We start from the raw sequence: 16,258 nt of genomic DNA, 5'->3' as shown, positions 1-16,258 counted from the left end.
ATTAAAATAAATGACTGGCCAACCTAATGGCTTCAAGAGAATAATATTTAATAGAAGGGTTCAGAAAAAGAATTTCACCTCCCTGCAAGAAACTCCTACTTTTCCTCCTCCCCAACACCACCATTAATTGACAACATTAAGGAGGCGGGGACAGTATGAGTTTTATGGAAAGGTTAAGTTCTATTATATGAGGTGCATAGAGCCTCATAGATGCATCACATCAGGATGAAAGAGGCGTTGCCATGGCTCACACACCCCAGGTGCTCAGAAGGAGTAAGATTCCATAGCTCACTGATTACAGTCATGAAATTTGGAAGCGGATATATACTTCTGAAGTCATGGGAATTTTAATTACAGCTTGATCTTTATGGCTATCCATTGACTTTTCTATTACTGTCCACTTCCAAATTTGTACTTAGGTCTTGGGATTTAAAAAAAAAAAAAAAAAAAGCAAAAAGGGATATTTCTGGCAGATGTTGCATTAAGGGGCCTAAGAAGCAGAGCAGATTCAGGCAATAGCTGCCATTACAGTAATTGTCAAGGTCAAGATAAAACTGTTTAAACTTTTTCACACTGAACTTACACACTGTAAATACAAATTTTTATTCTGATTCAAACCTAAGCTGTAACCTTACACAGAGAAAATTCCCGTGCCCTGTATTTTCCATTACCTCATTATTCCTTTTGGTAGCTTGCCTCACCTGAATGAGTCTTAGATGCTAGAGAAAGTAATGAGGATGTAATGCTTGGTACTTTGGTTTCCTTTACTCTCTCCTCTTTTGCATAACATATTTGCATGATACATGTGGTAAGCTATATAATGGCCCCTGTAAGATGTTCACACCCTAATCTCTGGAAAGTTGTGAATAATATTACTTTACATGATAATGGGGACTTTGCAGATGTGATTAAGTTACAGATTTTGAGATGGGGTGATTATCCTAGATTATCCGGCTGGAACCAATGTTATCTCAGCAGTCCTTATAAGAGGGAGACAGGAGGGTCAAAGTGAGAAAGAGGAGATGTGAGATGTCTCCAGAAGTTGGAGAGATGTGCTTAGAAGATGGAGGAAGAAGCCACAATCTAAGAAATGCAAGTGGTCTCTGGAAGCTGGAAGGGGTGAAAAAATAATTTCTACCCTGAGGCTTCCAGAAGGAATACAGCCCTACTGACACCTTGATTTTTAGGCTTCTGGCTTCCAGAACTGTGAAAGAATACATTTGTGTTGTTTTAAGGTACTAACTTTGTGGTAGTTTGTTGCAGGAGCAATAGGAAACTACTACAGTGTAAAATGCCCAGCTTTGTTTCCTAAAGATACTTGCCGTATCCCCTTCTAAATTATTTCCTGTTTTGATATAGGACCACAGAAAGTCCTGATGAAGCCCTTAGGAAACATCTGGTGGAGTCTGGACTCCTCCGGCAAATATACACTTGCTTCTCTGGTTAAGGAATTATCCTGTGTTTTTATGGACTAAGATATCCAAGCCTCCTGATTTCCAGAAGATTGCTTTTGGAAAAACTGTATTTGAGTGTAACTGAAACCTTAAACTTCTTCTTTGGAAATGAAAGATAAGCCACTATTGAGTGAGAAGTTGTATGTTAGACCATGAAGTTCCCAATTCCCACTTTCTATTTGAGTCTCCCTGAGTAGTTTCTCTTCATCAGAATGGAACAAGTATGCTCTCCATCAAGATGAAAACCCTCTAGAATCAGATGAAGACATCTTCTGAGCATGTCCACTCTTTTCATTAAGTACAAAAACTCCATAATGCAGAAGTGCTTGTTCATATAGAGGCAGAAAATGGAGTGAGTCAAAAGTTCTGTTTTCACCAAATGCCTCAGAGGAATTCTTTGCTGATTGAGAGAGAATAGCATTCATTAAAGCCATGCTATTTACTCAGCTGATTTTTATAATGAGCTTGTTGCTGTGGTCTCAGGCCAAAGATACTAACAACAAAAACCGTATAACATAAAAATCAAGTTTAAAGTGGAAATTAATTTCAAAGAAATGGAAAAGAGGGTGCTTTAATAGGATATGTTCTTCAGAGAAAAACTCACTTTTCTTATATAAGAGCTCTGTTAAAGCAGATGGGATTTCCAGTAGATACAAACTCATCATGGAGAACACTGTGCTTGGAATTTCCTGCAGTTAAGTCCCTTCAGGGGCACTTTCTTGGAAGATTATTGTATTGATTACCAATACAATAAACTTCTTCTGTTAATAAAACTAGTCATGCACAGTTGCCTTTACATTTAAACCTGCTCTGTTAAAAAGAAAACTCTATAAGAGTGTATCAAAAGGCAAATTAATCATATTACAAGCTGTTAGTTTTTCTACCTGGAAATTCAACTGCTATTGAAACCTATAAGTCAGATTTGAACTTTTCATATTTCTTTAACCCAAGAGACTTCAATTGTCACCATTAAAACGTATACAGCTGATGATCTCCTAAGAGTTGCTACATATCAGCAGAGTGATCCTCCATTATGCAAATAAATAGGTTAGAATGTTTAAAAATGTTTCAGAGCAATTTTTTCAAAGACTGGCTCAAAATGTTAAAAATGACTTTTTTCTTCTAAAACAGTAAGCATGACCATGGAATGCAGACAAGGGGACAGAGCATGTTTCTGTTCTGAGGCAATCTTGTGATTCTGTAATGAAAAGTCTAGACCTTTTCTTGGAATTTTATCCAGCTCTGGATGACTTTAAAGAGATGTAGTCATGTTATAGAGGGTTTAAGATGAGAGTCACAATTACAGTTGGGAATCAGAAAATGAAATCTAGGAGGAACCATCATAGATATTAGGAGGCTGAGTCATAATAATGGTTTTCAAGTACCAGAAGACTTACAAGGCAGGAAATTATGGCTAGCTCATTTTCCTTTCAATTGAGTACAGGCCAGGAAGCTTCCAGTGCAACTTGAAACGAGCTGAGTCGATTGCAAGAAGGGATTTTCTCATGGTGACGTGGTTTTTTCTTTACTCTTGGATGATTTAGCAGCAGAACACTCAGGCCAGGTGAGCAGGTGCTGGTACCAGAATGGGAAGAAATCTCCCTCCCCAAGTGTCAACAGGAGGTTGGGAGCCTCCAGCACACCACTGTGTTCCCCCTCTTGCCTCACTGCTGTGCCCTTGCTTTCTTGCCTCTCAATCTTCTATCATCATTTTCAACCTGACTTTGACTGTTAGGGTCCAGACAATAGACAAGAATTCTAAGAGCCCTCACTTTATTCTTCCTCTGAGGATTTCAGAGCTTACTAAATGATTCTAGTTCTTAGAAAGACAAGCCAAAATGTTTTTCCTGACTGTCGTGAAAGGAGATTACACAGTATTTCTTCATGGGCCTTTACAAGTAGTTGCTGCACAGTGCAAATTGGAAAAACAGGACAGATTTCTCATGAGGGCTGGACCAGATGGCCTGTGCGAGGGCTCTCAGAGTCCTCCCTAGTTGTCAATTCCAAGAAAAAAAAATCACTGTTGGGCTTCTGTTTTTGTTTCCAATCTGAGTAACTGAAAATCAACCTGCAAGGAGGGTTTTAAAATGTTATTTTGATTCTGACTCTCAGGAACAAGTTTTCAAAGTAATCTCTCAAAGCATGGAGGAGAGTGAAGTATGTTCAGTGCCGAATGCCCTAAAGAGCATTTCATATCCAGGGTAGATATGCAGCCCTGTCCGATCATCTGTGCCCATGGGTTTATAGATTTCTTTCTGACACACCATTTATTTAGAAACTGTGACACCAAGCACACTATCATCTGAAAGTTAATTTATGTCCAGCTTCAGAATATGTACAAGTAGAGAGCTGCCGCGGGGGTTACTTTGGGGTCCTCACGACTCGGCAGCAGATGAAGAAAGTGGGTCTGGCTCTCTGAGTGCACAGCAGGGCTTTGCTTCTTCTAGAGATAAAAGCTTGAACCGCAGACTGTGCATACGTATAGAAAGAACCTGTCCCTTCTAGAAGTGTTTCATGCACTGTGCTTTTTTCCTGTGTTAAAAAATGGGGCATGATCAAGGAGCTGCAGCGTAGAAGCTCACAGAGTATAAGGAATCCTGCTCTTGGAGTCGGGACCTGAGTTTGGCCTTGACCCTTTCATCAGCTCCTTGAGTAACTCTAACCAAAGCACTGGTCATTCTGTACAAAGTGACGTGACTGAACTAGATGGAATCTGAAGTTTCCTCAGTGCCAACATCCACTGCTAACTCACTTATTTCTAGTGATTACGTAGGATTAAAATTTCTGAATATTGAAATGGAAATTTGAAAGACTTTTTTGGCCTTAAGTCCTTCAGTCTCTATCACTCTATTTTCTAATTCTAAAAAGAGTGGAAAACTGGTTGTAGAAATATTTGTAAGCATACAGCATGATTAATTTGCAAAATCAAATCATTTTTTTATTATTTCTGATGACTATTTCTCAGAATGGCTTTGAAATTCTTATAAGGAAAAGTATGAATCAATGCTTGTGAATTCTCATAAAGTAGTATTCTCTCCAAAAAAAAAAAACAGTTTTGAAGAATACTCAAAGAAACCAAGAGTCCCGTATTTTGATCAGATTCATTGGTCCCAAGTCTCATCTGTTTATGAATTCACATACTAATGATAAACTACACATTTGATGAAATGAATTTTAAAAATCAAAGTGAAACATGAATCTGACTTTCCTTTTTAATGTAATGGGACTTTTTTTCGTCTTCTGTCAGAACATTTCTCAAATTACCACAAGTGCAAATGTTTACAGAAAATTTTTTTAAAAAAAGAATTTCTATAAAATGAGCGCACTTCTAAAGAGGGTCACTGAATGGATTTGGGATTAAGGGCTCCATCTGTAGCCACCCAATTGAAGATCTCAGCTAGAAGACAAGCTGTTTATGGAAACACTTTGGATAGATTCCTTCACTTGCATGTGTGCACACACATACACATGCACATATCGTGCACACACACACTTTCAGAACGGCAGAACTGGAACTACGTTTGCCTAACAACTTCTAGGAGGCTCCCTCCCCTCCTACCATTTTCTCACCATCCCATGGATGCCAGACTTCTGGCTGGTGCTTTGCAGAGGTGGAATAAACTCTATGAGACTGAATCAGCAACTAACTTTCGGGAAGGTTTCTCCACCTCCCATTCTCACCATTTTGCTTTGAGGAAGAGAGGAAAGCCCACACCCATGGGTGTAAGTGAAAATGACAATGGCATTCTTTACCCAAGAAAATGACATTTTAAATAACCAAGCTGCTCTCTTCTCTGGACTAAAATCAGATATTTCTATTTGAAACACAGCCACAGAGCTGGCACTTCTCCCCTTCCTCCTCTTCAGCCCACCTATTTCCTCCCACTTTTCCCCATACGGAGGCTCGCAAGCAAATTCACACACACACACACACACACACACACACACACACACACACACTCACACACACTCACACACATTCAGTGCCTTTTACATAATCAGCTGACAAGGTTGATCTTCCACTTCAATCCACTTCAATTGCTTTGATTCAAAATCTGCCCACCATTCGTGGGAGGTAAAGAACAGTGGATGAGACGTGTGCTTTAATAAAGAAGCTAGGGAAGGAAGGGCCTGGGAAAGGCATCTGGTCTGAGTCTTTTCTATGTAGTCTTGATTCTCTATAGGAAAATAGAGAGTGTTATGGAATTCAACATAAATTCTCTTGTTTCAAACTTACAACTCTTAGATTTCTTTTTAACAGTGCTAGATTAATTCCTTCTTAATAGAACTTTGTAACCAGATACCTTGTTTAAAAATCTGAAATGGTTCTTCCATTGCTGATGTTCACCTTATGTCTTACTGGGTTGCCTTGATTGTATCATATCTGACTCCTCTTTGCCTCTACAAGATGCACTCTCACCACTTCCCTGTATGAACCCTCTGCCCTACTCCATGATTTCTCAGCACGGCAGGCACAGTCTTTGGACAGGCTATTGAGCTCCTGCAGTCTGTCTGCTCTCCTCCTCCTTTCTGCTCATCTTGGTATTTCTCCCTTCTCAATATTAAGCTTCCCTGATCTTTCTCATGAAACCTCTCTCTGATTCCTACAGCCCCTGGCGAATGATGGCTCCTCACACTACAGCAACAGTCTTTCTTTGTATCACTTAACATATGCAGCCTTTTTGTGTAGATATCTAGCCACACTAAACTGTAAACAACCAGGAGAGGAACCACCCAAGAGAGGACTCTTTGTATCTACAGCATTTCACATAGTGTCCCACATATGTAGTCATACATTTTCCAGGCATTTATTGAGTAGCTATTATGTGCCAGGTGCCAGGTTAGACTCTGGGGTTACAGAGATGAGCAAAATTCAAACCTCAAGTTGCTACGGACTAATGGGGAAGATATAGATGTAAATGGATAATAGCAACACTACGCAATCAATAATTTCCATATCAGAAGTAAGAATCAGATGCAGTGGAGGCACTGAAGAACAAGTATTTAATGCTATATGGGGTGGAGCCAAGGAAGGTTTCACAGAGAAGGTTAGGCTAGAGTTGGGTCTTGGAGGATGCATAGGAGTTTGCCTAACGGTTCAAGTAAGGTAGGAGAATTCCAGGGTAGAAGGACCAGCATGGAAAATGATACAGAGGCATAAAAAACCAAGAAGGTCCAGTGTACTATAAGGAGTCCTCTCTCAAGTAGGTACTTCTGCTAAAACAAGTGGTCAGAGATAAGATAAAAACAAAGAGTGGTGACTGTAAAGCATGATGGAAGCCAGACTATGAAGGACTTCAGGTACCATGTTAGGTAGGCTGGATTTTATCGCCTGAGCTACAGAATGGCACTAAAGAAATTTGGGGATAACATTGTATCTGAAGTTATCTAATGATGACAACAACCTGATTGCTCTTCAGTGAATGAATGGTTAAAAAAAATTGTGAAACATACATACCATGAGCTACTACTCAGCAAGAAGAAGGAATGAACTATTGATACACACAATTTGGATGAGTCTCAAGAGAGTTATGCAGAATGGAAAAAAGCCAATTCCCCAAATATTATAAACTGTATGATCCCATTTGTATTATGTTCTTGAAACAAATTATAGAGATGGATCAGAGATTAGTTGCTCAGGATTAGGGACTGGGGAGGATTTCGTGGATGTGGCTATAAAGGGGTAGTATGAGGGAGCCTTGTGGTGATGAAACAATTCTAATGTTTCACTGTGGTGGTAGTTACACAAACTTCTACATGTGGTAAAATTACATAGACATAGAAACATACACACACATGAATACATGTATAACTGGTAAAATCTGAATAAATTCTGTGGATTGTACCAATGTCAGTCTACTAGATTTGATGTTGTGCTATAGTTATACAAAATGTTCCCAGTGGAGAAAACATGACTGAGGGTACGCCAAAATTCCTTGTACTTTTTTGTGTGTGTTTGAATTCCTGTGATCTATAATTATTGAATAAAAAAAATTAATGATGACAAAGTGGTAAGTGGATTAACTCCAAAAAAAAAAAAGAGAAGTTTTCTAGTGGAGTTAAAGATTATTGCTCAGTTTCCTTCTTGTAAATAATTCTCTTAAGAATTTCAAAGCATGTTTCATGCAACTATATAACACAAGGTTATACTGATATAATGCATATGTTACAGATAAAATTTTTCTTCATGAAATTGGGTTCATTGATATTCAACTTGTTCTGGAACTAAAGTAACAATTTTAGAATAGGGGAGTAGCTCAGTATAAATGTGCTCAATTCTGAATATCAAAAGTTCTGTGATCATGTCCAACACCAGTAGCTAGATCATTCTAAAAAGTTATTTTAAAAAAACACCCAACCAATCAAACAAGCAAAAACAACCAAACAAATCTGGCTTAACTTGTGTTCTGAGTGATTTGGCTTTCTTAGGATAAAAAGTTTACGTATGTACTTACATTTATGTGATATCTATCATGTATATATCTATCATGTATACATCTATCATATATGGTTGCAGAGTATACATCAAACTCTAACACAGTATGATGAACTCTAATATTTAAAATATATGCAAAACTAAAATAAAGGACCTCTCATGTATTAACAAGGCACATGTATAAGAAACATAATCGTCCTGTGTTATTTACACACAAGATAGTCCCCAAGATAAATGGTAGGTGGAATCTTGTTCTCTTGCTCTGACAGTGACATTTGAATAGCAGATTGTTCTAGGGGATTTTTTTTTCTCATCCTCAGCCTTGAAACAATAGTTAATTTTATGCAAGATTCTTGCACAATGCTGACGTGATGGTAATAGTGGCTTTGAGTATTTTATTCTTGCAGAATTCCGATACTTCATACAAGTGTATATTAATTTTTTCTAAAATCCCAAGTTCATGAGTTCCTGATTAATGGATGGTAATTACAGGCTATGATATGAGCTGTGCCTTAAAAATCATAAGGTATTAAATGAGTAGAAGGCATTCTACTCATTTATCAGGGTTATAAGTAGGTCCTCAATGGCCAGGTAGCACCCTACAGCAAGGATGGAACCTGAACGAAGTCCCTGGGATGGCAAATAGGTGGCGGATATGGACACAATGACTCATGCCCCAAGATGCAACCATAACTCTGGAACTGAAACAGAGATGGTAACCTCAAAATGGACAAACAGGTTGGCTGAGCTATGACTATGGCCCCCCAAAATATGACTTTCATAAGAATATCTCATAGTAGATAATTATTATGTATTTGTGTGTTTTCTTATTCATGGTCTGTTTTCCCAAGAATGCAAGCCCCAAACCTTGTCTGGTTTCTGCACCTTTTTGTACCCAGTTTTAATAGGGTTCATGATACAGAACAGGTGTTCAGTAAAGATTTGTTGACTAAAGGAATACCTCTTGACTCCACAACACTATTTTTTGACCATTATTCAGTGGTAGACACTTTTAAAATTCTGACCAAAGCTATGAACCCTCTCCTCAAAAATATACACAAAAAGACAATATTTTTGATTTTCTATAGGATTCATGGATCCCAGATTAAGTTATGCATATGGAAATCATTTTCAAGGATGAAAATATTATTGTAAAGACAATTAGCCACTGATTTTAGTTCCTTCAGGCATTCTCCTGATTATTTACCCAAGCCAATTACCTCCCCAACATGATGGCATTATTTTTTATTTTTTGCTATTTGTTATCATTAATAAATAGTCCCTACATGCACATTATATTTTAGTGACATCAACTTCAAAGAAAAAGATAACTCGGCTCATAAAAATATTTCTGTCATTTTTATAAAGTGTATTATAGTTAGTCTCTCTCCCTCCCACTTCTGTCTTTCTCTCTTTCTTTCTCCAACCCTAAGAAAGTCTTAGTGTACATGTGGAATAACCTCCTAATCTCTTTCCTAAAGGTCACTCTAAGTAGAATTTGAAATTGAAAGAGAAAGGGGTTAAGTCACACTTACACACATACACAAAGCCACCAGCCTGTCATCAATGGAACAATTCAGAATAAGAGGGGGAATGGAAACAAGGTAACTTGTCCAGTCACCATAACCAACAAATAACTCAAGTTATCCTGAAGACTGCTGATGGTTAGCTTTTTGTCAGAAAAGAACTGTCTTTAGTTGCCATTAATGAAAGATGCCCAAGTGAATCTTACACACTGAGCTTTTGGTAAAGAGAGACAATTACCATCTAATCTGAGCTGAGCTGTATTACCAGAAAAAACTTAATGGAAATCTCCTGCCTTCATAAGACCAAACTCTTCCAATACACTGATCCACAAGCAAGTATGAAACCCTGCCACAAGAAATTAAGGGTGTTACTTTTTATTCCTTCTGTTTTACAAAAAGAAAGCTCAAGGTGCTGCTGGGGGCCACAGTTCAAACCACGTCTGTGATCTGCCTTAACCCTGAGTGTCTCGTTCCCAGGGGCCCTGCCCGGGAAGGCAGCAGCTCCTCTCCATCTCCACCTGGCCAGCTGAACTGCATGCAGAGCAACGCCATGGCCACGGAGTAGGGGCTCGGTGTGTGCCACAGAAGCAGCAATAGAAAATGCGAATGCACTCAAGATTGCAGTCCTAGTTACCGACCTGTCTTGGGGTCCCATTCTCCACTATGGAAATATCAAGAAAAGCAGAGGTTCTCACACTGATAACACTTCAAGGAATTGCCTGGAGTCAGCTGCTTGCATTGTACTGCAGTTGGGGCAAAGAGCTTTAGCTATAATTTTTAGTGGGTCCCTCCACCCCATTCATGGCTTTCTTTCTTAATGGCTCGAAAATATACCAAAACAACAGTGCTTGGTGTTTTTCAATGAGAAGATTTCCTGTCAAAGTTTCCTGTTAACTCTGCAAAGAAACTTTTTCAAGGACAACTTTTATAGAAATTGGTTTGAATGCTTATTTCAGAAACCTCACATGAGAAACATAGTCTTAGGTGTGCAATATTTTAATTGCATTACATTCCTTATATCCTAAAACCTGGTTCCTAACAAAGATGAGGAATAGTTAAATATAAATAATGGACAAAGTCATATCTGCAAACCAGAGTCACCAAAGGCTTTGGGAGATGCATCGTAAGCTCTTCTCTACATCCACAAAGACTTTTAGAGACTAGAAGCACAGTAGTTTTAAAGAAATAAAGTCAGGAAGACTCAGCACAAAGCAGATACAATAAGGAGGCAGGAGTCACAGAATTGAATAATGGAATTTTCAACTTATCAAATTTCAGTCATTCCCTATTAAAGAGAACATCAACCATTACCAGGAAGATTTCCAACTCTAGAAAGCAACACAGAGGAAGAGGGAGCTTAAAAATGTATGAGGAAACCAGCGGTATTACAACAAGTGACTTTTTCTCCATATTTCACAACAAGGTCTGCATTGTATTTCAAGCAGTAATTTAGGTTTAAGTATGTCAGTGTTCAAACTAACTTACCATTATAGGTGTTTCTTCCCTGCAACAAAACTTCCTTAAAAGCTTTCATATCATTTGTTACCTTGGGCTTTCAAAAGATAAATAATACAGTACTCGATAGAAACTATTTTTAATAGTATAGTCACAGAAACTACCGTCTATACCATAAAATAGGACAAGCACATTTGCTCTTGAAAAGCTGCCCTGATCTCAATACCAGTTTCCAGCAGCTGTGTTATTCTCTGCAGACTGGAAGTCATACGGCTCCTAAGGTGTTCATAACACTTCAAAATATACAAAATGGGCCACAGTTTTTAAATCCTATACATACACAACACAACACAACCACCTTGGGTTTTCCTAAGGAGCTATTTTAAAGACACCTGAGAATTCTAAATTAAGCAGCCCACGAATGAGTAAGTCACTTTTCAAAACCACTGAACTGTCTGCACTGCACCTGTATAAAACACAGAAACCGGGACAGAGAGAATCTTACATCCATACCTATATTTCATGCCAGTCTGCTTTGCGGTGGACTCTTTGAGAGAGATGTGATGCTGAGGGGTGAAGGTCCCCAGGCTGCGTGCAATGATAGCGACCGTGCGGAATTTGGCCCGGGCTGCGTTCACCACATTGGGGGCGGTGGAGCTCTGCTTGCTCAGAAGTCGCTCCTCGCCATTCCGACTCTTCAAATTATGCTCTGTGCAGGCTATGGAGACTTGCATTGCTTCCCCGGGCAGTGCACGGTCCCTCTCAGAACCCCGGAACACAAGCAGTCGAGAGGTCGAGCAGTTGGGAGGGTCTGCTCGTCTTTTAACCCCTCCTTGCTCCCCCTTCCTCGGGGCAGAGGAGTCCTCGCGGCTGACTTCAGAGGCAGGGAATGTGGCAGCAGTGGCTGCGGTGCAGGACAGAGTCCCAAGCACCGAGAGAAGTAAACAGCTAGCCCTGAAGTTGTCACAGCAGCTGAAGCACGGATCACGCTGGCAAATCTTCCCGGGCAGTAATCTCGGTTGATTAAACAGCCAAATCCATGTAGTCGGGAGGTTTGGGCATACGCCTGGAGCTAAGCATTTGTGTTGACTGCACACAGCCCTGCCAGGAGCCTGTCTGCGGTGTCTGAATGCGGGCTCACCTCTGGGTGATGGCTCAAATCCACGCAGGCATACCGCAAGATGCGCTGCCAGCACCCTCTGGACCACAGGCAGGATGCTCTACTGGTGCGCTGAGCATCCCAAGAAGCAGCTAATCGCAAGCCGCTCCCCCCGGGGACCGGTGGTCTCATCCACTCCGGCTGTCAGCTCCCTCCCTGCCCCACTCCGGGAGGTTGTGGGGGCTCCTCAAGACCCCTCCCCACTCATTTTCAGGCGGAAGCCTGGGTCATTGTGTCCGCACCAACACGGGTTAGCAGCTACACGCAGGAGCAGGAAGGTCCCTTTAAAGAGCTCCTCGCCTTTGTGTGCGACGCCAAGGCAAGAATCACTTCCACCAGACTCCTGCTGTGATAGAAGCTGGAGGGCTGCTCTTAAAGGGGGGCTCTGCCCAGGCTCAGACCAAATCCCGTGGCGGCACAACAGTTGGAACTGGGGGAAGGCAGGATGGGGGTGCTCCTGTCACGGAACATGCCAGTGAATGAACACATGAATACTCTGTGACTGGTTTGTTAAAACACAGCTTGAAATCCCTGTTATTAGCCTTACCAGTGTTTATTTCCCCTTTGCACATTACTTCTTAAGCCAATAAGTTTGAAGTTTACTGAAAGAGACAGTGCAGACTTTTCAGAGTCAAGTCACCTAACTCACTGCCAAATCTCTTCTGGCTCCCAAAGGAGGGTGAAGGATGGGCGAGGAGGCAGCAATTTGGCACCACCCAGAAGGGGGCTGCACTACGTAAGCTGCAGGTCCAAGTCACCATCCAGGAAGGTCCAGGCCAGGTGGCTGGAACTGTGTACACTGCCCGCTGGTCATCTATGACCCGTTGGTGAGGACAAGCATTATCCTCAGGGCAAGGGTAGGCAGCAAGACACCTCCTGTCATCTCGGAATGTTCCTGTGAGGCAGGAACATTGCCTGGTTCAGTAGCAGGTGCAAAGCAACTCCTCAGTAAATGTGGTTGAACCAAACTAAGCACCAACTGGCTGATAATAATTTCTCTCCTCGTTTGAAATGCATAGAAGTCAGACGGTTTTTTAATAGATATACTTACAATAAAACTGTGCCTTCTGCATAATCAGTTCTCTAAAGGTAGTTTCCAACAGAAACTGCTGTCAAGCAAAAAGGAACAGTGTTTAAATCAACAATATTTATGAGCACCATCTCTGTACTAGGCATTAGAGAGAAATATGGAGAAAAAAATATAGCACTATCCTTCTCCTCAAGGAACTGGCAACCTGGATGGGAAGGATAAAACAATCAGTCTTAAAGAGGCTAATTAACAATGTCAGAGGTACATTAGTGTTTAAATGAGCGGTACTGACACCAAGTACACTAGAGTTAAGCAGGGGAGTGATTACAGGAGGCTACAGAAAGTTCCTCATTTCCCTACACTTCTACTGAATTCCAATTAGGTACCTGACTGCTTGTTGCTGGGATACAAAATAGCTTAGATGGAGGCTGGACCTCAAAGAGCTCATGGATGCCCAGGCAGCCCTCATAGACTTTGCCTGGGACATGAATTTGATTAGCTGGAGAGGAGAAGGTCTCTCTTCCCAGAGATTGGCTGGGGTGAGGAGAACACACACTGTGGCTGTGTCTATATATATATATATATATATATATATATAGAGAGAGAGAGAGAGAGAGAGAGAGAGAGAGAGAGAGAGATGGCAGTTCTGACCACTTCTTCCCAAATTAAGTTGTAGGAATGAAATTTTCAAGTAGAATAGGTACCTGTTTTGAATTCCATTCTAGACATGAATCATAACATCTTATAACCTGCAGGTGAGGTTTAAATTACATTGTGGAATTTCATCCTCTACCTTCCATGCTCTTCCCACTCCTTATTTTAAAAAATAAATATACTGCTTACTGTTCAGTGGTTAGAAAGTAACTTCAGGATGGGGTGAGGGTTGTAGAAAGGGACAAATGAACCTAGGCTTCCTTTTTTTACCCTCAGCTCCAAGGAAGTAGTTCCTGCAGCAAAGCTTTTGTCCCTGGAATAAACAACAGTGGGCAGAGAGGAAGCAGATCACTAGAACTTTTATTTTTTTCATGCTAAACTGGCTCATCGGGATGATCAATATGAATCAGGAAAAGAGTCAAAGTGAAAAGAGGAAGAAGTGGGAGGAATCAGAATGAACAGCTCAGAAGTGGGGTGGGGGTGGGGATAAAGCAGGCTTGGAAGCAAGACGGAGCATGGTGATTACCATAGGGCCAGGAGGGTCAAGAGCCAGTGGCTCTGTCTTAGGCGCTGACTGAGGGGGAGGAGGTGTGGGAAGGCAGCTAAGGGCTGAGGTATGAGAGCTGCCAGTTCTACAAGGAGGAGGGAGAGTTTCAGGGTATGTGAGGTCTGCACACAGTTAACTGAGTGGCTTTCAGGTTTGCCAAGAACTAGCAGAGCAACACCTGAAAGCTTAACCAAGACCAGAACAGGGCCTAGGTTATCAGAATAAAACATGCAAGGCAGAGCACTTCTGAGTCACCTACTCAGCCCCAACAGGACCAAGCAAGGTGCCTTGTTTAGAGCAGACCCTCACTCTATAAATAATTGAGAGAGGGAGATAAGGAATTTTAGGGGGAAAAGAGGGAAGAAGGGAGGAAGGAAGGGGTATGGGAAGATGCCAAACTCTTGGATAAACTTGAATCCTTTAAAAAAAAAATGAAAGAGAAAGAAAACCCTGCACTTTCTAGTTTTGCACAGGCTGCTCACTTGAAAGGCACCAATAACTGCCCCACATTCAATCCAAATTTCTATCTGCACCTCTTGTGTATAGACAAGTATCCACCTTTAGTACATGCCTCAAAGAGAATCAAAGGACTGAGGCCAGAGGAATGCTCACAGTGCCTCTTTCTGGCTGCCCACAGTGAGTCTTTCCAGATCTGACCCTACATGGGCTTTCTGACAGCCAGCCAGCAGCTTGGTGACATACCCCAGCTGTGCTCACCCTTCCCAGCATCAATGGAGCAGTAGGTCTCAGGGGCCCAGAAATTAGATAATGGTTGCTGTGAGAATGCTCATTCCTCCTAAGTTTGTGCTAATGGGCCACATCCCAATTAAGCTGGGAAAATTAAATTTCAAATATGTATCTTTCCATTGTCACACAATAGGATTTGGAGGATTCTCACTATTATTATTTCAGGTTCAAATAAGACACACAAATGATGATATAAATATAGATGTAGATATAGATGTAGCTATTGCTATGAATAGAATTGGGCCCTCCCCAAATTCATATGTTGAAGTCCTAACCCCCCTAAGTATCTCAGAATGTGACTGTATTAGAGACAGTTTCTTTAAAGAAGGAATTGAGGTAAAATGAGGTCATTACAGGGGGCCCTAATCCAATATGACTGATGTCCTTATAAGAAAAGGAGACTAAGACACTCACAGAGGGAAGATCATGTGAAGACACAGAGAGAAGGAAGCCATCTGCAAACCAAGGAGAGAGGCCTCAGAAGAAATCAACCCTGCTGACACCCTGATCTTGGACTTCTAGCCTCTAGAATTGTGAAAAAAAAAAAAAAAAAAAGATTTCTGTTGTTTCAGCCACTCAATGTATGGTATTTTCTTATGGCAGCCCTAACAAAGTAATACAGCTATAAATATTGTTTTTATTTTAATTCTTATATTATTGGTCAAGAGAAACTATTGGAATTCTCCAAAGAAATGCTCCTAAAAGTCAGTATTAGGCCATGATGGATATCATTATCATGCCACTCTACACATCCTAAGCAAATATTACAGAAGGTGCTCCAAAGAAGAGTTCCAAATACAACCCATTTATTCCTTTCCACCAAGACATGAAGCCTCTACATGGTGACTCTTGATACAAGAGATAGTGGTTTTCAAGGCACCTCTAGTACTTGTTCTTAATGATCTCCTTATTCTGCCAATTCACCCTTTTACGAGCTTGCTTTATCCTGGGCATCCAGAATCGGCAACCTCAGAAATGTCATGAGGCAATGGAGACAGGCCTGCACTGGCGGGCCTAGGCCTTGCTGCAAACCTAGCTCCTCTGTCACTTTGCCTGTGACCTTGGGTGTTATTATCATTCCATATGCCTCTGTTCTTTCACCTGAAACAGGCGAGGGATACATATTTATTTCCAAGATCCTCTCTTGTGCTATAAGATTCCCTGAGGTACTTTTACAGAGAAATGTGGAGGTTGCAAGATTACACAGTTATCACTAATTGTGCAGTTTTGCCTGGGTCTCAGCTGGTCTC

At 40.9% G+C, this 16,258-nt stretch overlaps 1 protein-coding gene across 6 annotated transcripts in view; it reads right to left on the bottom strand.

The window, feature by feature from the left end:
• KCNAB1 (potassium voltage-gated channel subfamily A regulatory beta subunit 1) overlaps window positions 1-16,258 on the bottom strand; it is a 529,857-nt gene that overhangs the window by 260,674 nt on the left and 252,925 nt on the right. Inside the window, exon 1 of one of the 6 annotated variants that reach the window (XM_067033899.1) lies at window positions 11,385-12,677. The exons of the other annotated variants lie outside the window; for them this stretch is intronic. Coding sequence (XP_066890000.1) covers window positions 11,385-11,605 — 221 coding nt within the window. The 5' untranslated portion in view covers window positions 11,606-12,677. Of the gene's footprint in view, window positions 1-11,384; window positions 12,678-16,258 lie in introns of those variants that run through there. 6 annotated transcript variants of the gene reach the window in all.

The sequence above is a fragment of the Kogia breviceps genome, chromosome 5 (genome assembly GCF_026419965.1).
Source record: "Kogia breviceps isolate mKogBre1 chromosome 5, mKogBre1 haplotype 1, whole genome shotgun sequence".
Classification (NCBI taxonomy): Eukaryota; Metazoa; Chordata; class Mammalia; order Artiodactyla; family Physeteridae; genus Kogia; species Kogia breviceps.
This window is presented reverse-complemented; position numbering and strand designations above follow the sequence as displayed.